This window comes from Otolemur garnettii, unplaced genomic scaffold (genome assembly GCF_000181295.1).
Source record: "Otolemur garnettii isolate 467f Iridium unplaced genomic scaffold, OtoGar3 scaffold00189, whole genome shotgun sequence".
Classification (NCBI taxonomy): domain Eukaryota; kingdom Metazoa; phylum Chordata; class Mammalia; order Primates; family Galagidae; genus Otolemur; species Otolemur garnettii.
The window spans coordinates 2,437,587-2,460,975 of NW_003852584.1; the positions used below are offsets into that span (position 1 = coordinate 2,437,587).

The following is a 23,389-nucleotide window of genomic DNA, read 5'->3' on the forward strand; positions in this document are numbered from 1 at the left end:
TTTTTTTTTTTTTTTTTTGATCTTGACAGGATCATCACAATGTGTCTTGGAGAAGCTCGGTTAGAGTTGAGGCCACCTGGGGTCCAATATCCCTCTGAAAGGAGTATGTCAGAATCTTTGGCGATATTTGGGACATTTTCATTTATAATATTCTCTACTATGGCTTCCATTCCCCTGGGGGCACTCTTCTTTCCCTTCTGGGATATCTGTAACTTGTATGTTTGAATGCTTCATAAAGTCCCATAATTCTGTCAGTGAACGTTCTGCTTTCTCTCTCTCTTCTATTCTGCATCTTTAACTATCTGAGTTATCTCAAGAGCTTTGTCCTCTACCTCTGAGATTCTTTCTTCTGCATGGTCTAATCTGTTGTTGATACTTTCTGTTGCATCCTGAAGTTCCCTAATTGACTGCTTCAGTTCCTTCACCTCTGCTATATCCTTTTTATATTCTTCATATTGTTCATCTCTTACTTGATTCTGGTTTTGGATTTCCTTTTGGTTATTTTCAACTTTATCAGCAGTTTCCTTCATTGTTTTCATCATCTGTATTCTAAATTCCCTTTCTGTCATTTCTAACATTTCTTTATAGGTGGAATCCTCTGCAGTAGCTACCTCACAGTCCTTTGTGGGGGTTGCTCTCGACTGGTTTTTCATGTTGCCAGGATTTTTCTGCTGATTCTTCCTCATGAGTGTTTTCTTTTACCTGTTTCCTTGCCTTAATTTTCCTTTCACTTCCTCTTGTTCTTTACGTTACTGTGACTCTGGGTGAGGGTTTCGATGAGTCAGCTGCTGGCGGGATTAGACAGAATAAGCACACGCAACCACTTGCCAGTTCTCCACTGCTTTTGTCCTCCTCATGGGGTCCAGGAGTCTCTCACTGACTCCTTGTGTCACCAAAGGGATGTTTCTGGCAGATCCCACCAGCCAGAGATGCCTGGAGTCTTCTCTCTCCAGTCTCACCATGCCCAGTTGCAAGGAAACTGTTACTTGGCTGCCATCTTGCTCCTCCTCCAACACCTGGCTTTTTTAGAGATGGGGTCTCGCTCTGGCTCAGGCTGGTCTCAATCCGTGACTCAGGCAATCTGCCTGCCTTGGCCTCCAAAGTCTAGGATTATAGGCATGAGCCACCATTGCCCAGCACAACGGTTGTTATAACCCAATCCCAATCCCAAATCCTTCTGTACTATGGAGCCAGGTCTATTTGGGAGGCAGCTCATGATTTTATAGCCTTTTAACTATCCAGTAGATATACCTGTCTTTATCCTCTGCTAGCATTTATTGAGTGTCTACTTAGTATCAGGCACTAGATAAGAAACTTTCTCTGTCCTTTAAAGATGAAGACACTGAGACTCAGGGAGATAAAGAGGCTAGCCTAAGACTGCTCATCTAAGAAGTACAAGAATGGGGAGAAACCACTCAGGGACTCTGGGTGTAGGCTGTTGTTTCACTGCTTACCACGTGCATGACCTTGAGAAAAAAGGGGGATACTTCCACCCTGTGGTATATGGGAGACTTAGCTGGACTGTCTCATCAGGAGCTCAACACTGTTCCTGGCATCACTAAACACAGTAACTGGGAACCCTCAGTGACTTCCCCAGAGCAGAGTCTTTTTTGTTATATACAATCTAGCCAACCAGGATATTTTCTCCTTTTGGGGACATAATCAGAAACTATTTGGAGGAAAGTTATCCATGACACTTCTAGATTTTGTGGAGACATTCATTTCCATAATTTCCCCATTTTCGGCTTGCATTTCTACAGTATTTCAAGGGTATTTTTTATAGATATAGATAGATATCTGGGCAAGACCAAATTAGCGTCAAATCCTGACATCATCAGGAATGACTCATGGCATACATTTACAAAAACATTCTCAAGGGAAGAAGAATCAAAAAACACAAAATCATTAGAAACCCTTACTCAAATACAGAGCTGTCATTTTGATCCCCCCAAATCAGAATCTCAGTGATGGAGCGGATGGTCTCTACTAGTAGGTTCCGGTTCTGTTCCGTGACTGTGGTGTTTTTGGTCAAAACATGGTACAGATACCTGAAAGAAAGTAGAGAAAAACAAATTAAAAATTACAAATTGAAATGAAATTCAAGCTCAGTGATCACCGGCAACATTTTGGGAACAACAGGGCAGTACATTTTCAGAATCAGCATAATTTCACATTCAGATTAGACATAATTTACCACCCAAGAAAAGTGGCAGACAATGTTTTAGAGCACTAAACAACTAGAGATATATCAACTCATACTGAGACAAAAGAATCATCAAACCCTATTCTCAAATTTCAGAGTACAAGAGAATCACCTGAAGAGCTGGATAAAGCTGGGGTTATTGGAGCCCACCCGGACATTCAGACTCAGCTGGACATAGGAAAGAGCAGGCATTAGCCTGTTGTACACGCTCCCCAGAGATTCAATGCCAGTAGAACAAGTGGAGGGCCCAGGGCCAAATGCCTAAGACAGGACCCACTGCTGAGATTTGGATATGGAGTCACAGCTTAGAGAGGGTAGGTCCCAAAGCCAGTGGCTAGGACAAAAATCATATCAAGAGTCCCCTTGGAGGCCGAGCATGGTGGCTCATGCCTGTAATTCCAGCACTTGGGAGGCCAAAGAGGGTGGACTGTCCTGAGCTCAAGGGTTCAAGACCAGCCTGAGCCAGAGCAAGACCTTATCTCAAAAAAATAGCCAGGTGTTGTGGCGGGCGCCTGTAGTACCAGCAACTTGGGAGGCTGAGGCAAGAGGATCACTTAAGCCCAAGAGTTTGAGGTTGCTGCGAGCTTGAGACTCTTGTCTTTTAATAAAAAAAAAAAAAGAGTCCCCTTGGAGTGCCCATAATTCCCCCTTGAAGTGCTGTATGCCCATCAGAACTTATGGCGCAAATGAAGTAGGTTGTTTGCAGCCCAGGAGCAACCATCTTATTTGCTGAGAATAGATTGTTAAATTCAGAGTTAAAGGAGCTAGAGAGGCTAGAATGCCATCTTCACCCATCCAAAGGCCTGGAAGCCAACCGTTGGGGCAAAGACAGGAAGACATAGTCAAGTCCTCAAGACCTCTGCTGGCAGTGGAGGAAACCAAAACAATCACCAAGGCCAGTCCTGAGTAGGGCAGGACTAGCAGCCTGGCTGGGTGCCCTGAGAGTGCCATCTGACACAGCTTTTACGATGATTCCTCCAGGGCCTATAGATCCAGGTAACTTCTCCTGCCAAGAAAGCCTCAGGCTTGGAAAGGAAAAGAAGACACTCAGAGGAAGTGACTCAGGAAAAGTCACCTTCAGGTTCTGTTTATGGCCATCTTCAGTTTTTTTGCAGAGAGGAGTGCTGGTGAGAACAAGCATAGAAAGATTAGATAGGATCATTCCAACTACGATCTCTATAAATGGGCAAGCTATAAAGAGGTAGAACTTTGCAGATGGAACAATAAATAAGGAGCAATCTGCTGCTTAAGGCTGGGGTTTATATAACACTGTTGCTGTATGGTATATTTTCAAGGCAATATAATCAAGCACTTAATTTAATTCATCATGGCATGAACTAAATGGCATGCAGTTTTTAACACATAGTAATAGAATATCCCTCCAAAAACATAAATCCTCCACCATTTGTGGCCAAATGTATGGACACAGCTGCATGCAGGAGCATGAGGACAGTTGCCCTCTGTGATAAGGTAACCCTCTATAGCATCTGAATCATGCTGGAATGAACTGTGTGGACCCCGGTGCATCTTCCCCAAGAGACCTAAAGGTAGCGTTTTTCAAATTGAAATTCACAGGCCTCCTACACCAGAATCACCTGTTTAAGTTGCTCCTTATCCCAGATCCACTGGCTTTTAGTTGCAGGGCCCAATCCCTGAAGTTTGACAGCCACTTCACCATGCCAGCTGTGGCTATCAGTGACATTGTCCATGCAGTGCATAGGAGGCCAAACACCCTGCCAAGGATAAGGTATTGTCGGCAGTGTGAGGGAGGGGCAGATGATCCTTCACTCTGGAATTTTCTTCTGTGTCGAGGATGACATCCATTAGCATCACACACCTGGCCCAATGGAAGTCAGTGGCCTGGGTGAGTGGCTCTGCTCTGATGACCCTCAACGATGACACGAGAGTTTAAAATCTTTAGGACCAGGTGTGACTTCAATTGACTGGGCTTTCTGCCTAGAATGCCCTTGCTGCCCTCATCAACTAGCAAACTCTTATCCACATTTCAAAACCCAGCTCAAGCACTTCTTAGTAAAGTCTTCCTTAGAGAAGGCTTCCCTTCCCTCACTCCCCACCTCAGGACTACAAAGACCACCCCGATCTCCTATGATCTGCCTCCCTTACTAAATCTGAGTTCTTCAAGGTCATCATCAGCAACTTATTGCTTTTGGCGACCCCAATATACTCCAAATGTCTGGTACACAGCAGGTGCTCAACACATGCTGGATTAAGTAGGGGATGGTCCTCATGAACACAGATGCTCTGATCAGCCAAGGGTCCAAGTGCCGCACACAGCTGTGGTGAAGAGTTCCAGCTCTGGCCTCTGGCCAATCTGGGCTTGATCCCTGGCCCTGCCTCTTCTACACTGTGGCCCTGGACAAGGCACTTCACTTCTGTGTAGCTCAGATTCTACAAAATGGTGGTAATAGTCAGGGCCTCCTCACTGAGTTGTTCCAGGGAGTCAATGTGATAACACAGAGAGGGCCAAGCATGGTGCCTGCACACGGGGAGCACTCAACAGCAGCCTGGTCAGCTGCTATTACTATATGTGGTCATTACAATGCAGACCAGTATAACCTCTTACTACATTATACGAGAATATACCAGGAATGTAGGAAGGAGAGATTAGGCTGAATCCAAACAGGGGAAGAGGACCTCGGGGGGAGCTGTGATGGGAAGGTACAGAGAGGCCAAAGAAGTAAGTAGAAAGTCTGGGTTATTTGCTGAGAGGCACTAGAGAACATGGGTTCATTACGGACACAGGTGTTGAGTGACAGATCCTCAGCACTTCTCTATCGCTTATTAGTTCGGTGATCTCAAGACGTTACTTTATCTATGAGCACACGTTATCTCACCTGCAAAATGGGAGCAACAATAGTACCTAAATACTTTAGTACTCACCTATTATGGCAGTGGTTCTCAACCTTCCTAATGCCACGACCCTTTAATACAGTTCCTCATGTCGTGGGCACCCCAACCATAAAATTATTTTCATTGCCACTTCATAACTATAATTTTGCTACTGTTATGAATCGTAAATATCTGATATGCAGGATGTATTTTGGCAACCCCTGTGAAAGGGTTGTTTGACCCCCAAAAGGGGTCACGACCCACAGGTTGAGAACTGCTGTACTATGGTATTGTTAGGAAGGGTAAGAGACAGAAAATTAAACTGGCAGTTTCTATGTATGATATAAATTCTAGATACTATTGCTTTCATTAAATCTCTGAAAAAAATCCTAGTAACTACTACAAGGCTCTTACAGCAACAGTAATGAAAGGGCAAGGTAGTAATAACTGAAAAGAAGATTCTAGGAGCTTCCATGCCCCTGGCTACATGGGAGAGCCGCACATGACATTTAGATTCACAGTAACCTGGGCATGTACACATTGTTACCACTGCACAGGACAAGACAGCAACACTGAGGGTTGGGGGACATTCAGTAGCTCACCCATAGCCCTGGGGACGGCAGACATGATCTGAATATTCCATTTGTTCCACAGCCTATCTAACGCTTGGCGTTCTTTGCTTTTTTCAAAGGAGCCAGTCTGCTAAGTGTATGGTGACAGTGCAGTGGGGGTTTAACTACGTGATGACTCATGGAGTTGGGTGCCTTTTCATATATGCTTATGGACCATTTGAAAATCTTCTTTTGTGAGGTGCCTGTGCAAGTCTTTTGCCCATTTTTTATTAGGCTAAGTGGCTTTTTATGTATCCGATGGAGTTCTTTACACATTCTAAACATAAGTCCTTTATTGGATATACACTTTGCAAAAATTTTCTCCAACTATGGCTTGCCTTTTCACTCTATTTATACTGGTCTTTTGAAAAGCAGAAGTTCTTAACATTAATGTAGTCTAATTTGTGAATCTTTACTTAGGATAGTTTTTTTTAATCAAGCTTAAATTCTTACCTACCCAAGGTCACGAAGCAATGCTGTATGAACTAAAGTAAAATCCTAATCATTCTCTCTAACTAGAGAAACCAGCCATGTCAGGATCAGAGGTCAGACCTACCTCGTTACATCCCCTCCCCTGCGACAACCATAGGTTTTTTTTCCTCATGAACTAAAAAGGACCTAATTTCATGATCTATACCTTCCTATTTGTGGTTTCAGCACCACATCTAAGCAGCATTCTTTACTAATGAGACCAGCAACCAGCGAGTAAAAACTAGTCTATGGAGCACACTTAGTGAGGGCTTTTGTGTCCTTGCTTCACCTTTTGACATCAGAGGGACTTCAATTTTCTGAACTTGGATCCCATAATGGAGCATAAAGCTTACTTGAACAGACGCACATTTCTCCTTTGATATTATTCATGACTCTTCCTATAGATTGTTAAATACATACATTTGGCCACCACACTCAGCATAAATTACTGTTCCCATTGTCCCTCCCTTGAAGCACATTTTACTGGTTTCAGGCACAGTGGAAGGGGTATTGCTTCCAAGCCAGTTAACAGCTATTTTCCTCTACCAAAGTTATTGTTTTTACACTTTCCATTTTAACTTAGAGTACATGTGGAGCTAATTTTTGTGCATGGTGTGAGGTATTGGCAAAAATTTTTTTCTACATGAAGATCTCGTTGACTAGCACCATTTACCAAAAAGGCCTTCATTTCTCTACCGTACTCCAGGTCCTGTTTGTCATTAATTAGGTGAATATATATGTTGGTCTCTTTAATAATGCTCTAGTTTCATTAATCTACTTATCTATCCTTGTGCCAATACCATGCTATCTGACTACCGCAGCTTTATATTAATATCTTGCCACGTGGTAAGAAGTCCTCCATCTTCTTGCCTTCTGTTTTCTCACTATTATACTGATTATGCTTGGCCCTTTTAATTTCCATATACGTTTAGAAATCACTTTGTCAATTCCCACAAAAATACCTAAGATTTCCTTTGAAGTTGCCCTAAATCTATAGCTAAATTTGGAAAGAACTGTATCCACTTTTACAATAGAGAAACATTATACTATTTATATCATTTCTTTCCAAGTTTACTGAATAGGGGTCTTGCACATTTTTTGTTGCTCCTAGGCATTATTTTTTAATGCTATCATAAATAGTATTATTTGCAGTATTCACCTTCTAAATATCTGTTGCTGACATCCAGAAATACCCACAACATTTCAAGCACTTGCTGGTCTTTCTGTCCCACAATGCCTTAGTAGACTGTTTTAGGTAATGTTTTAGAAAGATATTCTCAATATACATTTATTTTAATGTAATAGGGAAAAAAACTGACCCTTTAATATTTTAATGCTGCATCTAATTCCAAAGTTTTAGAAGATTAATTCAACCACTTAAGAGATATAAACATTTTAATAATTTGATAAATTTAACATTTATTTTAGATAGGTTGGAAATGTTGACAAAGGGCAACACCTGTGGCTCAGTGAGTAGTGGGTTGGCCCCATATACCAAGGGTGGCAGGATCGAACCTGGCCCTGGCCAAACTGCAACAAAAAAATAGCCAGGATGGGCAGCACTTGTGGCTCAAAGGAGTAAGGCACTGGCCCCATATGCCAGAGGTGGCGGGTTCAAACCCAGCCCCGGCCAAAAACTGCAAAAAAAAAAAAAAAAAATAGCCGGGCATTGTGGCAGGCACCTGTAGTCCTAGCTACTCGAGGAGCTGAGGCAAAAGAATTGCTTAAGCCCAAGAGCTGGAGGTTGCTGTGAGCTGTGATGCCTCAGCACTCTATTGAGGGTGACAAACTGAGACTACGTCTCTAAAATAAATAAATAAATGAATAAAAAAAAGAGGAAACTTTGACAAAAACAAAAAAACAGAAATGCAAGTATTGACCATGCTAGGTATTTCCTTGGGCCTTTTTCTTTGCTGTGGATATTACACAGTGAAGCTCAAGCTGCTTATCTATTTGTATGGCCATCTTTTTTCCCACCTTAATTAAAATAAAAGCATTTTTGTTATTGACAACTTGTTTGCAAATATCTCTAATGACTACAAAGTATGTCACTGAAGCTACTCTTCTGCTACATAGTATGTCACAGCAACTACTCTTTTGAAGGGCAGGAAGATTCCTAATTGTTCGGCTGATAACGATGTTGCAGATAACTATCTCTATGTGCAAAGTTGGTCCTTATCTCAGAAAAGTTTCCCAGGACAGAATGATTACCAGGGACATTTATCTACAGCAAATTAATATTTTTCTCATATAATGAAAAGGACTGTTAACTATGATAACATTTCCTCTCAAACTCCATGTGTTTCCATTTTAATCGTCATAAAGACTGTTGGAGCTTACTAATGCCAGGCTCTGTTTTACACGCTTCAACTGTATTCATTTACTTACCCCTGCACAACAACCCTACAGGGCTGACGCTCTGGTGAGCTGAGACACCTGTCCAGGGCCCCTTGCAGTGTAGGTGGGGCCAGGATTACAGAACTACACAGTCCAACTCCAGACCTCATGAATATATTCATTCAATATTATACAAAGGCAACAATGAAGTAAAAAACACTTTTACTGGCCAAGCGTTTACATTAAGTCATGAATACCACACACACAAAAGAAAACCAAATAAACAACAAACCAAAAAGGTATGAAAATACATTTCTGATCTTAAGGAAAGTCTTTACAACTGACCCTTACTCTATTTCTTTGGAAAAGTGCCAGCATTATGACAGCCCTAAAAGAAGCTCTGCAGATGTGGAGTCTCAGTATCAGACCCTTGCACATTAGCTAACTCCACACTGACAGACAAGCTTGCATTTCAAACGCCTGGAGACCGAAAAACTCCAACCAACACAACAGAAGTTCATCACCAAGGATGATGGTTACAAATCCTGCCTCAAGGGACCCTGATTTCTCAAGAGAGTCACTAATTTCACAAGTTAAACCACTATTGTTAATAAAGCCCCACACCCTTCAGAAGTCATACTGTCCAAGTTCATCTTTAGTGAGAGCATTTTCTGAAGACAGCTTCAAGTTTTATGCCTTGTGCCATAATATGCCTCATAAGATGCTCCTATTTGAAGATCCTGAAAATCATCCTCAGGCTGGAGCTTGAGAAAGGATAAGTAGGGAGGTAGGAGGCTTGGATGGTTAATAATTTACCCTTAGTGCACACACACACCTCCAAATAGCCAGGTGCCAGGTGTAGAAAGGAAGTGAGAGCCACACAGCCTGTGTCTGTTTGGCTTTTTCAGCACCCAGACATTCTCCAATATATCCCACTCTGTGTCTTGAAAACCACCATTTGGTCAGTGTCCAGCCTTCTGGCCAGCAGGACAAGAAGAAGCTACACATGGAGATGGGGGATCACAGGCAGCACTTCTTCTGGTGAATCATGCCCCAGAGAAGTCAAACTGGACCAGCAAGTGCGACTGGGCCTGGGTTACACAATGAGAGTGTAGGCAGAGCTTTCAACCCTAGAGAAAGTCACAGCTCCCGCATAGGCACCAAACTGGTAAGAGCTAGCAGTTGTTAAGATAAGGCTAGCTGGAACTTGCCTGTTTCATGTATCCTGTGATAAATATTTGTTGATTGTTTATTATCTGCCAGGCCCTGTGCTAGCATCTAACTAGACCCAGCTGAACAAGTCACACAGGACTTCATGGAGCTTCTGTTCAAATTCACAAAGAAAAAAAGATAGATAACAGAGTAAGATAATTTCTGATGGCAAAAGGACATTCAAGGAGTCCTGCAAGCTTCCTGGGGATCTGATTCAAGGCTGAGATGAAGCTTAAAGAACCTATAGGATCTAACAGCTGGTCCACTTCTTGGCCAAGAGAACACAGTATATAATAATGTGATAACTGAGGGGGAAAATGAGAACAAGTACAAGAGAAGTTAGAAAAAAGTCTAAAAAGAAGTCACCAGAGCAAGCAATTTTTAGGGAATTGGCATTTGTGTGGGGAGGAAGAGGAGGGAGGCTCAGGTGAGTGTGTGAGGTGTGTGGTGTGTGCCAGGGAGCAGCAGCATCTTGGATTGCAGGAGGCCAGTTCCCACAACTCACCAGAAGAGGGCAGCGGCCCCTGAAGCAGATACCCACCTATGGTCTGGCCCTCTTCCAATCCATTCTGCAAACTTCAGTGACCACAGCATTCTCTGGTTAAAAACTTTCAATGGCTCCCCACTGTTTGTATTCTAATGTGCAAATTCTTAACTCAATTTACAAGGCCCAGAGGGACTTGCCCTCTGGTGACCTCTTCTACTGCATGGCACTGCACTTGGGTCCTACAACTCCCCCTCACCCCATGTATACTCCCTTATTGAACCACCTGAGTTCTGCCAATGTGCACTGATCTCCCTGCACACACACACACACACACACACACACACACACACACTGGCTTTCTCCAGTGCCATTTCTCTGCCTGAAACATCCTTCTTTCCTTTGACCCCCTACTACCTGGTAACAATGACTCATCCAGGGCTCCATTTAAACAGCTATCTGCCAACCAAGAATGTTCCTTGATCCCGCATACTCCAAGTGGATGAGTGGGAACAGAGTCTGAAACACTTTGAAATCCCAAAAGACACAATGAGTATCTAGGACCCATTATGTGTCATTTAGCGAATGTGATATTTGAAAATCAATATGGCAATATTGTACCCCCAGCTCTGAAACTGTCAGTACCATCTTAGCCAAAAGTTGAATATACCAAGAGTAGGTGAGCAGCTACCTGCTGGGCATACATTCTCCACCTTCTCCCATAGAGAACCACCCTTTTCTCTCAACCTCTGTCCACTAGCATGGTGGAGTTCATCCCAACCTGGCTAGAGACTTGGCCAACCCGAGTACTGTGTATACCTGGCCACAGTGACAGCTCAGGAATAGCATGAGATCTCCAGTTGGTGCAAACCACTCAATTCTAGACTTCTGCTGGCAATACTAAGAAAGGAAGCTCTCTTTTCCCCAGAGATTTACTAAACAAGCCTGGAGCCTGCCTGAGAATGACACCAATGCAGAAGGAGGCAGAGCTGAGAGATGGAAAGAGGCAGATTCCTGACAGCTTTGTCTAAATATCTGTATTCAGTCACGGTTTAGCCAGGACAGACTACTCAGTGACAGAAGCTATCCAATTCCATTTGGGACTTAAGACAATTCCTGCTGGGTTTCTGTCATTTGCAACTAAGAATCTTGGCCATCACATAAAGATGACCAGAATGAAGGCAACAGCACAACACACAACAACCAAGTTCTACAAGCAGTAAACATGCAGTCCCTGGTAAAAATAATATTTCAGTAGCAATCACGCGACTCCATCAGCAAAGCTTTTCTACTTAGTGGTGACCATCTGTCAGTCAATACACAACCTTGCCAATACACCCATGATGTAGAGGAAATAACCTTTTCACTACTTAAATTTGCCTCAACTAAATCACTAATTAAGTAGACAAAGACCACAAGGACACAGTTTTCCATTATTTAACAAAAGCAAAACCATAAAAGGAAAATTTCTCTCCAGTTTGCAAGCCAGGAGCGTTAAGAAGAATAATGTGTTTTAAAAAGGGTTTCTAGTTCTTATTGTACTATCGTCTCAATCATTCTATAAATCTCAAACTGTTCTAAAAAAATAAAGTCCATTAAAAGAGGAAGGTTCCCAGATACAAATTATCAATTCTAAATTTGCCTACATATCTTAACCTCTCCTCTCCTACTGCTTTAGGTCAGAGTAAGACTGTATTAAGAACTCTCACTTGTCACTGGTAGGGTGACCATTCTATACTAGTTTGTACAATACTTTCTCATTTTTAGTCCTGAAAGTTCCATGTCCTAGGAAACTCCTCAGTCCCAGGCAAACCAGGATGGTGGGCCACCTTAAATGTCAGATAAATCCCAACTCTTTCTCCTACAACTACCAGACCCTACCTCAACATGCCATAAGCCCCAGGGTCCTGATTATGGTGTTCTCCCTCCACACCCCACTATCTCAGACAGTGACTCCCACCTATCCAAGAAGGGTTCCTTACAGAGCCCTGAGCCTACGGTGTTCCCAGCACTGTCATACGGCACAGCCACTGGCTCTATGGCTGTCTCCCCCACCGGCCTACAAACTCTCAGGGAATGAGCTGTTCTGTACTCAAGACTCAATATGTTTACTACACAGTCAAAATAAGAGCAGCACAAGCACTGGGGTGGGCACTGGCTTTTATGACACTCTTTTCCACTTTACCTGCAACTCTTCTAAGCCTCCCACTAATGTATGAATCTCGGGTTCTTCTGGCTGTAATATGGATTAAACTGATCCGTTTCATCCAGGACAGGCAGCTCAGGTTTCCAAAGTACCCAACAGACACATGATGAACCTCAGCAGTTTCCCAGGATACTACAAAGGAATCTGAGGACCTTTACTATCCCCCAGCTGGCCAGCTGGAAAAGATGCCCTATTGATAATTAGAACTCAGCCGAGTCAAAAGTGTCCCCAAACTCACCTATCAGGAAGTTTTATTCGGGAAGACAGTGTAAGAAGTGCAAGTCCTACAGACATTCCTTAGCTGTTATTACCTTGCGGCAAATGACTTAAGCACCTTGAGCCTTAGTTTCTACTTCTGTAAAATGGAAGCATAATAGTTCCTACAACTCATAGATCTTTGAGGACTAACAGAAATAATACACAGAAAGTCCTTAGCAAGTACTTCAAACAGAATAAAGCAGTCAATAACTATTACAGTAATTTTAAAAGACCAGAGTCGGGCAGAGTTAGGTAAGAGCCTGTAGGTACCTGGGTATTGGCAGGAGGCCCAGCCTTCTTTGGATAACCATCCTCCCCTTCTCAGCCACATCTGCCCACTCAATAAATTCCTGAAATCTTTTAGTCTCTCCCTTTCCCGGCCAGCTGCCCCTCCCATTTAAGATTCCTGCCTCCCTATCCACCCCCATTCTTGTCCAAGCCTCTTTCCTCCTCTTGTCTTCTCTCACCACCTTCCCCCAAACAGTCCCCTCACCACATAATGAACCCTCCAGCCCCTCAATCTTGGTGACTCGCAAAATATTTATTAAATGCCACTCCATGCTAGAAAGGACACAGCTGAGAATCACAGCACACAATTCACCCTGAGGTCAAACAAGAAGCCCCCCCATCTGATTAACCAATCTTTCCTTCCATTTTCCCTGCCACACCCCCACCCATTCTTTTTCTTTCTCATTAGTAATCTCAGAAGCTATTTCTTAACACTAAAGGTCTGCCTACTTCCCCCTTCTGAAAACTCATCCAACATTTTCCTCCCTAAAATCATTTCCTCCTCAAAGGTCCCAATTTTTCACACACCCCCCACCTGCCTCCAAATCCTGGGTCTCAGCCTGTATGCTCTGCACCTCTCCCCAAATCATTCATTCATTTTTCATTCTTTAAGAATCCATTGAGCTCCTACTGTGTGCCAGGTGCAGAGGTAGATGCTGAGAATACAGCTGTGAACAAACCAAGCAGTCTCTATCCCCCTGAAACTACCAGTGGGGTACTGAATGAAATCGAGAGAAAGATATGGCAGAAAGAAATTGGGATAAGAGGCCAGTTTAGCTATGGTGGTCTAGGAAGGCCCTGCCAGAACTGATAAACACAGCATGACATTACTGAATTGTTGTACAATGTGCATTATCCCCACCTGCAGATGGAAAGATGGAGGCTCACAGAGGTGAAGTAATCTGTCCAAGGCCACACAACCACTAAGTGGTGGATTAAGAATGTGAAGGCAGGTCTGCCTGCAGAGCTAGTCTCAACCTCTGGGCACTCCTGCTTCCCAGGGCCCTGTTTGCCACTTGACCTCCCACAGGTTCTATTTCTGATTATTCCTTGCTTAGTCTCCCCCCAAGAATATACTTTGTCCTTTTAATTATTGCTCTTTATTGAGGACTAAAACATGTTCTGAGCTTTTATGTTCATCCTCTTATCCAATCAACCCTCAAAACAATTACAGGAAGCAGGTGCTGTCATTCTACCCATTTTACAAGTGAGGAAATTGAGGCCTAAATTTACACACTTATATTCAAACTTAGATCTGCCCAACTCCGGGATTCAGGCCTTTGACTCTTAAACTGTCCAGTCTAAGAAGTACCACCCAAGGAGGCGTGGTGGCCACTGTCTGTCACCGGCAAAAACAAAGTCCTCGTCCATAAACTGAAATCGTATCCCCTTACTTTATAGGCAGAGATACTGAGACTCTGAGAAACTAAGCGACTTGTCCAAGGTCACACAGCCAGGAGCGACGGGGTCAGGGTTCGAACTCAGGCGCTCTGACTCCAGAGTCCTCGCTCTTAACATCATTCAACCTTCCCCGGGCCCCCCTCTCCGTCCACTACCTTCGCTCACACACCTCCCAGCCCGGATCTATTAACCCCCTATCCCCATGCCCAGCCCCGCGGCCTCCCCTCTCCACCCCTCATACACTCACTTGAGGTGGTCCAACGAGTGGATGTTGCGGGAGGACTTGCCATGGCCCCCGCCCACCCAGCTCCGCGAGCGGCCAAACATGTCGGCGGTCCCGGTTCGTCGCTCGCCTCACCGTCTCATGCCTGACTAGCCCAGCGGCCCAGCGCCGGCGGCAGCAGCACAAGCGGAGGAGGCAGCGGAGGAGGCGGTGGAGGGACAGCCAACCACCTTCCTCCCCGGCCCACAGCCCCGCACTGACATTCCCCCGGAACCGGCCGTTCGACCACCGCGCTTTACGGCCACCGTCTCTAGGAATGCTGGGAAATGCAGTTCACGCGCGAAGCCCCTGGCGACGGGACTCTGCGAACGGACTACAAGATCCGGCACACATCACGAAACCGCGGGCCTGCGGCCTTTGAGAAGAGGAGGGGCAAGAGGTGCGGAGGACCACAGAATCGTCCGGTTGGGCGGGACTGGAAAACCTGTGAGCTGAGACCTGGAGAAGAAATTGGTGAGGATAAGTGGAGGTTAGTCTCCACGATGTTGATAATTCGTTAATTAGCTTTATAAGATTAGAATACGTACTGCATAGCTTATACTGTGTACCACTGTCCTAAGTGCTTTACGTATGTTAAGGCATTTAATTCTCACAACAACCTTACTATTGATAGGTACAATTATTATTCCCATTTGGAAACTTGAGTCACAGAGAGGTTGACTTACTCAAGGTCATGCAGTTGATAGGTGGCTCATACCCACCCAAGGCTCCTACTCTTGCACCCTTATTTTTATACCTTCCCAGTAAAGCAGAACTGCAACAATTCTGTAACTGCCTTGTCTTCGCAGCTTTTTCCTTTTTCCACGGAGACTGTGTACGTGTGTGTGCGTATGTGTGTTGGAAAAGCCTACAAGCAACAATGTACTAAACTGAACATCTTGTACTTTCAGAGGATTTGTCTGGTTTTCAGCCAAAATCCATGCCATTTCCCAAACTACCACACTAAAAAGAAAAAGGAAAGACCAAACTTTCTACATGAGCCAAAATATATATAAATTTCTCTCCTGGATTAGAAGCTCAGTGAGGGCAGATTTCAGATCTAGTGTGACCCATTAACTCTTTTCACGAAAAAATTAGGTCAGGGTCAATTCCTCCTCCATGGCTAGCACAAGGTTTGGCACATAGTTGGTGTTCAACAATTATTGGCAGAGTGAATAAATGAGTGAAGGTTTATTTCACCTTAAGCTCAGAAATGGAGACTTGTGGAAGGTTAATGGTTTGCCCTGTAATTCATACAGAGGGGCTAAGAGAAAGTCATGGAGAGTAAAGGACAAGTTCCGGACCCTCAAAGCATCCACTGCCCCTCCATTTTTCTGGGTTTGGTTTCCTCATCTGTAAAAGGGGGTAACATACTACAATACATCTTCTGCCTCCAATTACATAATGCATACATATTACCCAGTTGGAGTGTGACCTGAGATTTAAAGTTTCGTTGAACTGCTTTGGAAGGCGCTTTGGGCAGGGTTAGTTTGGGAAAGGGTGTAAAACAGGTGCCCAAGAGCAGGGCAATCAGCAGGCAGGAGAGACCTACTTTTCCGTGCTCTTCGTGGTTGTTTGAATGTTTAGCCACATGCATTATTATTGTGTTTAAACATGATTTACAAAGAAAAACAAACGAAAAGCAACCTCATGGCTTGAAGGTCTGAACTACCTGGAAATCTCTTTATTCAGGTGTTTGCAAAACTCTGTGATGCGGATCCCCCAAGGGGCAGACCTTTCAGCTGCCAGCATATGGAGAAGCAAAGGATATGAGCTCCATCATGAAAACTGGCGCTTTGGGTATTATCCAAGATTTTCAGTGGAACTGTTCTCCGACGATCCCCACCCGCCTCCTTTCAGAAAGGAAACTGAGTCCCAAAGAGGAGTGGCTCCTTCCCAGTTCTGCAAGGTGCAGAAAAAGCCCGTAGTTTCTTTTGACTTTTATAATCTTAGGATAAGTTGAGGTTTGAATTTGTTCAGTCCCTTTTCTCTCCCCCTACTCCCTGGACCCTACTCCTTGGTAGAGTGAATCGGATTTGAGATTCTAGCGCAAATCCGGAACCCGCAAAGCAAGTCAGAAGCTGGCGCCACGAGGGGCGGAGCGAAGCGGTGCCCGCCCCCGGGTATGCTCAGGCCAATGAACGCGGGCGTTAAGCTGGCCAATGAGCGCGGTCAGGGGGCAGCGGGCCAATGAGTGCAAGGCCGCTCCGGAGGCGGTGCTCTGAACCGGACCCCAGAGCTACGCGGCGGCTGCGGCTGCAGCCATGGGCGCTGGGCCTGCGGGGGCGCGCAGGATGCGCGAGGAACTGCAGGGCTGGACGGGAAAGACCGCTGCTGGGACTGGCTCTCGACGCTGAACCGCGGTGGGGTCCCCGCCGGCGCTGCGAGAGCCTGTGAGCGTGAGCAGGGCAGCCGCCGGCCACTCCAGGAGGGACTGCCTGGCCACCGGGTGGTGGAGGGGACCTTGTGGGCACATCCGCCGGTGAGCTGACTCCGCCCGGCACGTTTGGGAGGTCAGGGCACATCCGCAGGGGGGCACCTGGGGCCCAGCGCCGCTTCTGTCGACCCCTGGGGCGCCCCTGGATGGCTGAGCGGTCCCCTCGCCGGCCGCCCAGGCGCCGCAGCGGCTGAGCTCCCTGGGATCGCCGGGCCGCCGCCGCCCTCCCCATCCCCTGCATGCCCGGTGCCCGGGTCGCGGCCCACCTGGACGCCCTGGGCCCCCTGGTCCCCTACGTGCCGCCACCGCTGTTGCCCTCTATGTTCTACGTGGGCCTGTTTTTCGTCAATGTGCTGATCCTGTACTACGCCTTCCTCATGGAGTACATCGTCCTCAACGTGGGCCTTGTCTTTCTGCCGGAGGACATGGACCAGGCACTCGTGGACCTCGGCGTGCTCTCCGACCCCGGCTCAGGCCTTTACGATGCTGACTCGGAGCTCGACGTCTTCGATGCGTACTTGGAATAGGGTCTTAACTGCCAGTTCTCCCTTCCCGTCTACGAGCCGCAACCCTCGGGGCTGAACCAACTGCCCAGATCATGCCGCCACTGCTGGTTCGGGGCACCGTCTGGATGGGGATGGGACCCCAGGACGAGGCTCTTCCCCGCCTCCGAGGCCTGTAAGTGCCCACTCTACACAGGACGAGGGTGGCTTGGGAAGGGAAAGGGAGGCTCCCCCAGGCTGGACACACACCCCTCTCCTAGGCTTGGGACTTCTCCGTGCACCTCCTCCAGGTCTAACTGGATGTCAGGAAAGGCACCGACCCCTCTTAAACCCTTAGTGGGAGCTGGAAAGCTTCACTCAGCCAAGGAGACAACAGCTGAAGTGGGAGAGGACCCAGAGCCTAAGTTATGCTTAGGGTAGTCATGGGACTTACCCTCACACGTTATGGAAAAAGCCTTGGCACCTAATTCCATTTGAAGTAGAGGCATCAGCTCCTCCCCCCATCCTCATCTTTTTGATGGTGACGTTGGAATTTTGGGGATCCTCACTGGTCCTGGGTGTATAAAGACGTGGAGGTCTCGGAAGAAGTTGGGAGACAGGGTGGGGATTGAGTGCAGGGGCCCCAGGCCAAGGCTGTGGGAGAAGACACCTTTAGCAAAGAACCTTGTACTTCCTTTTGGCCTTGGGCTTGCTGCTGTTTTGGAGTCAGATTTCAGGGTGCCCCAGCTCACCAGTTCTGCAGCTCAGATCTGGCAGTTTTGCAGGCTGCCTTCATGGAACAGACAAGCGGGGAGTGGGGAGGGGGGTATTTGGTGCTGGAGTTGGCTTTGTCTGCAGTGTTTGCAAGACCTTAAAAGGCTTTTGGATCAGAAGGAGAAGGGACCACAGGAGCACTGTACTGAGGTATTAAAGTCCTGTCTCTGGGCTGTGACCAGGGAGCTTGCATCCACCACGTTTTGAGTGTTTGAGGTAGAGAAATGAAGGAGTAAGACTTGGTCAAAGTCACCTAGCAAGGAAGAGAGGCAGCTAGACTAGAGGAGAGAGAACATGCGTGTCAGGGAAGCTGTCAGCAGCTGTCAGACTGGCGGGTTTAAAGGGCAGTCAGGGACTCCTTGGCTCACCCTCCCCCCCACCCCAAGCTAGATGGTGTTGGAGGTGTTGGAGTATCACCTGGATGGGGCCTGCATGACAATGAAGGAGGGATATGAAGAAGTGGGTAGGCCTCCTTTTGGAAAATGAACACTGATCCCATTTACCCCAAACAAGCTGAATTTGCCCCACTTTTGTGTTGTCTGTCCTTGCCAAGATGACCATCGTCAGAGGGTGTCATAGATCAGGATAGTGTCAGAGAATAATACAGACTGGATGGCTTAAACAGAAAACCTGTACTTCTTGTAGTTCTTATAATCTCATTCACAAGGACAGTTCCCCCTGCCATAGGTGGAGTCCTCCCAGAGGTGGCACCTCCTAATACCATCATATTGGGATTAGGGTTCCAACATAGGAATTTTGAGGGGAAACAGTCTGTTGCAGAGGATAATGCAAGGTGGGCATGACTTGCTGGCAGCAGAGCTAGGGGTACAAGGTTTCCCTAAAGGGTCAACAATGAGATTTTTTTTGAAGAAAATTAAGCTCAGTAAGATCTTATTAAGAGCCTAGTGCCAGGGGGAGCGTGTGCCAGCTACTCTGTGCACCTACCCAGCCTTCCTGCCTGCTTTCTGTTCATTCTTATATTGAACAAATGAGTATTTGTTCAATATTATGCCGAGTGAGTAAATGCAGTGAGCAAGACAGATCCAGCTTTGGCCCTCCTGGCATCCGGTGAGGAAAACTAGTAGGTACTCAAACAAGATACTCAAATTTTTTAAGAGCTGTGAAGCCATGTAAGAAAGACATGGGTTTTCCCTATGGTGTTTGCTGCTGTATCTTCAGCACTTAGAACAGCACCAGGCATCTATCTGCGGTAGACATCTCAAGCAGGTGAAACAGGAAAATAGAGATGAGCTGGTTTAGTTAGGGAGGTCAGAGAAGGCCTCTCTGAGGATTTGACACATTTGAGCTGGGCCCTAGTTTGATAGGAGGAGGCAGACGTGAAGATGCAGAGAAAAGCCATTCAGGCAGAGGGACCCACTAGTGCTAAGACCCTGGGTTGGGCTCTTCCAGCAGCTAAGAAGAGGCCAGCGAGGCTAGAGAGCAGCCCCATGAGCAGGGTGAGTGGGGGTCACACCATGAGGGACAGGGGAGGCCATGACCAAAAGCACTGCAATGACATTGAAAGGTTTTTAGCAGGGGAGGACACTATCCAATTCCCATTTTGTGAAGATGACCTTGGTAGTTATGGGCAGAATAGGCTGAAGGGGCAAGAGTGGAAAGAAGGAAGCCAAGTAGGAGGCTGTTAGTTGTCCAGGCCAGAGATAACAGAGGCTTGGATAAGACAAGATTAGTGAAGGTAGAGAAATGCATAGATTTCTTATCAGAGGTAAAACCTATGAGATCCATTCAAAATCTGTTTGAGTACTGATTTCATACCATTCCTAGTTTTAGGCCCCTTGTATATTCCCTCATTCAGTCATTCAACAAATGTTGGTCTTTTCCTGTCCATCTGCCAAGCCATGAGCTGGTCCCTGATGATCTCAAGATAAATCCCTGTCTTCAAGCCAAGCATTTGACTTTCAAGCAGTGTAACTTGGTAAAGAACATCTTATTTTATCTCTTTACCATATAAACAGAAACACTTCCCCTTCCAAATGAAAACATTGGCATATTCTTAACTGAAAACCAAAGCCCAAATGCTTCAACATATTTTGCAGCAAACGCTGTTTGAGCAGAAACACCAGGAAATATCTCTCAAGGACACCCTGTAAAGCTCTTGGAATGACAGGGCCCAGCCCAGGAAGTGGGGACTTGGGGCTGTGAGACAGACCTGGGCCTGGGGGAGGCTGGGGGCTGTGCACAGCCTTCCTTCCTCCCCATTCCCAAATCCAAGCCAAGGAGGCCTTGGCCCCACGTGCCCAGGAAGCCCAGTCCCAAGGGATGTGTTGGGGGGTGGCCAATGGCAGGAAAGCCTGTGAGAAAGATCTCAAGATGACCTAATGGAACCTTATCCCTGGGCCCCTTTCCATAAGTAGAGGAACATGAGTAGTCAAATCTTGCTCTTTTTTACTGTTCCTCATGTGATTACTTGTGTTCTGCACAAATCAATGCAGTGACTCTAAATTCAGATAATCCAGGTTCAGATCCCAGACTAGCTGTGACCTTGGGCATGCTACTTAACCTCTGTGCTTCACTTTCTACTGCTATAAAATGGAAACAAAAATCTCCCCTTTAGACTCAGTACCTGCCGCTCAAGCAGCTAAGGCGCCAACCACATGCACCTGAGTTGGCTGGTTTGCATCCAGCCTGGGCTGCCAAACAACAATGATGGCTACAACAAAAAAAAAAAAAAAGAAAAAAGAAAAGAAAAGAAAAGCTCCCTTCTTGTGGGGGATTAAATGAGATATACGTAAGCCCTTCGCCTTCTTGTATATAGTAAGAAATGATATTAACTGCTATTATTAATAGATATAATGGAAAATGTGTACACAGAGGACCCTGTGAATGCTGCACCTACATTCATGTATGAATATTTAGATCAGGGGTCCTCAAACTTTTTAAACAGGGGGCCCATTCACTGTCCCTCAGACTGTTAGAGGGCCGACTGCAGGCCCCGGGAAAAGTCAGCTGCTAAGCAGGACAGACAGCGGCAGCAAAAACACCCGGTGGGCAGGATAAATGTCCTAGGCGGGCTGCATGTGGCCGATGGGCCATAGTTTGAGGACACCTGATTTAGATCCTATGATGAGCAAAAGAGGACTGGCTGGCTGAGTGCCAGGGAGATCCCAGGTTGGCCTACCTGGAGAGATTTCCCACCTGCCTTCCCAGCCCCAGGGACCCTTGGGACACCATTCCCACTGCTCTATGGTTCTCAGAGCACCAGATCCAGAGCTCTGGAGAACTGGCTTTGCATTTTCCTAGAGTGTTAATTATTGCTCAGGAACAGAGATTGGGAATGGGGAGAAAGGGCCACTGTGCTAGCCTGGGAGCCAGGGAGCATTCTCAGGTCCCAGAGGTTGCAGTGCAGAGGCAGCTCAGCTGGGTTGGTTTGTCCCACTTCTTAATGAAAGTGAAAGTGGCTTGTGCCTGCCAGCCTTCTCTTGGCACACAATAGGGGTTGTGGGAGAGGAGCTGTCCAGGGCTAGAGACACGGACACTGGGGACTGTTGCTACCAGAGTCAATATGGCCTGGCCTGTTGCAGCTCAGATTTGGAGGTAAGGGTAACCACACTCAGTGGTCTGTCGTGTTACACAGTTTCACAGGCCTCACTTATCTCCCAACTGGGTACCTGCCCTCATACCTCCTTGGCAATCTGTGGCCTTTGCTATCAGCAAAACACCCAATAGGCATGTCACGGCCCAGCTTAGAAACCCAAACCTTCCATGAGGACATAATCAGACTCGAACCATGGGAGATCCTATAGGCAGGTGTCAGGGCATATACAAGAAACGAAACTAGGAGGCTGTGGCTGTCATCCAGATGAGAGACAGACAGTGATGGCATGAGAGGCAGGTGCACCTGTAGGCCTGGCTGACTTTACAGCTGTGTTCTTGACATGAGGCCCACCCGGAAGAGAATGGCCACAGAAATATGCCAGTGCTTGCTACCTCTTGGACAGGAGAAGACCCCAACATGTCTCTCAAGACAGTGAGATGTCAGGGACCCCACTCCCTTGGCCCTGAGTTATACAAACTGGAGATCTCAGCCAAGAAACAGGCAGGACCAACACCAGGCTCTCACAACCCCAGTGTGTATTTTGCTGAACTAAGAAAGTAAGACCTGTTGAATTTCTTATTTCTGGTTGATCGACTGTCTTTGTCCCCACAGCTTCCTAAAGTGTAGTCTGCTTTTGAGAAACTTAAGGTTATAATAAGAGGGACAGATATTTTTATCCCTATCTCACAAATAAAAACTGAGATGCAGATGGCAAAATGAGGGGCCAAGGGAACAAACCCAAGTAGGACTCCCAGCACAGTGGTTTTGCTACAGCACAAAGGTTTGACAGGGCCTCTAGTGAGGGTCTCCCAATCCTTGACCTCAGAATACCAACTCACAGTTTGTACAGGCCAGTCTCATATGCACTCTTCCTCCTTATTTCTGATTTTTTTTTAATTTCTCACGTCAGAAAAGTGGTAAGGGAACAAAGAATTCCCATGTACCCTTCACCCAATGCATCTATTGCACAAATGAACATTTTGCACATGCACAAAATGCGTGCTTTCTCTTTTCTTTGTAAAGTATGCACATATGTATGTATACACACAGTGCGTCACATGTGCATAATTATTTATGGAACCATTTGAAAAAGGGGTATAGTCTTTATGCTCTTTTGCTCCTAAAGATTTCAGTGTTTATTTCCTTAGAACTTATTTATATACCTGGAACCACAGAACAATTGTCACATCAGCAAATTTAACTTAATATTGTGCTGTGACCAATCTAATCTACAGCTTCATTCAAGTTTTATCACTTGCCCCATCATGTCCTTTAGCGAACAAGAACAAAGGGAGCTGAGGTCCAGGATCGAATTAGATCACCCTTCAAATTAGCCTTCTTCAGTTTGGAACAGCTTCTCAGTCTGTCTTTTTATCTTTTATGATGTTAACATTTTTAAAGAGTACAAGTCTGGTGTTTTGTAGACTGTCTCTCAATTCGGTTTGTCTGATGTTGACTCTCAAGGTTAGATTTAGATGACATGTTCTTGGCAGAAATACCACAGAAGCAAGTTATGTCCCATCTTATGGAGAGATGTGTGCTGTCTGTCCCATTCTT

The 23,389-nt window shown here is 45.9% G+C and overlaps 2 protein-coding genes across 5 annotated transcripts in view; one reads left to right on the forward strand and one right to left on the reverse strand.

Moving 5' to 3' along the window:
- CLEC16A (C-type lectin domain containing 16A) overlaps positions 1-14,874 on the reverse strand; it is a 223,624-nt gene extending 208,750 nt beyond the window's left edge. For all 4 annotated transcript variants that reach the window (XM_012812106.2, XM_023507562.1, XM_023507563.1 and 1 more), the window contains exons 1-2: positions 14,569-14,874; positions 1,920-2,048 (exon numbers count right to left, since the gene is read on the reverse strand). In XM_012812106.2, coding sequence (XP_012667560.1) covers positions 1,920-2,048; positions 14,569-14,648 — 209 coding nt within the window. In that variant the 5' untranslated portion in view covers positions 14,649-14,874. The remainder of the gene's footprint in view (positions 1-1,919; positions 2,049-14,568) is intronic.
- A 2,122-nt stretch (positions 14,875-16,996) lies between these two features.
- Positions 16,997-23,389, forward strand: part of DEXI (Dexi homolog) — a 14,308-nt gene continuing 7,915 nt past the window's right edge. The window contains exon 1 of the mRNA XM_003800905.3: positions 16,997-17,698. Coding sequence (XP_003800953.1) covers positions 17,260-17,547 — 288 coding nt within the window. The 5' untranslated portion in view covers positions 16,997-17,259 and the 3' untranslated portion in view covers positions 17,548-17,698. The remainder of the gene's footprint in view (positions 17,699-23,389) is intronic.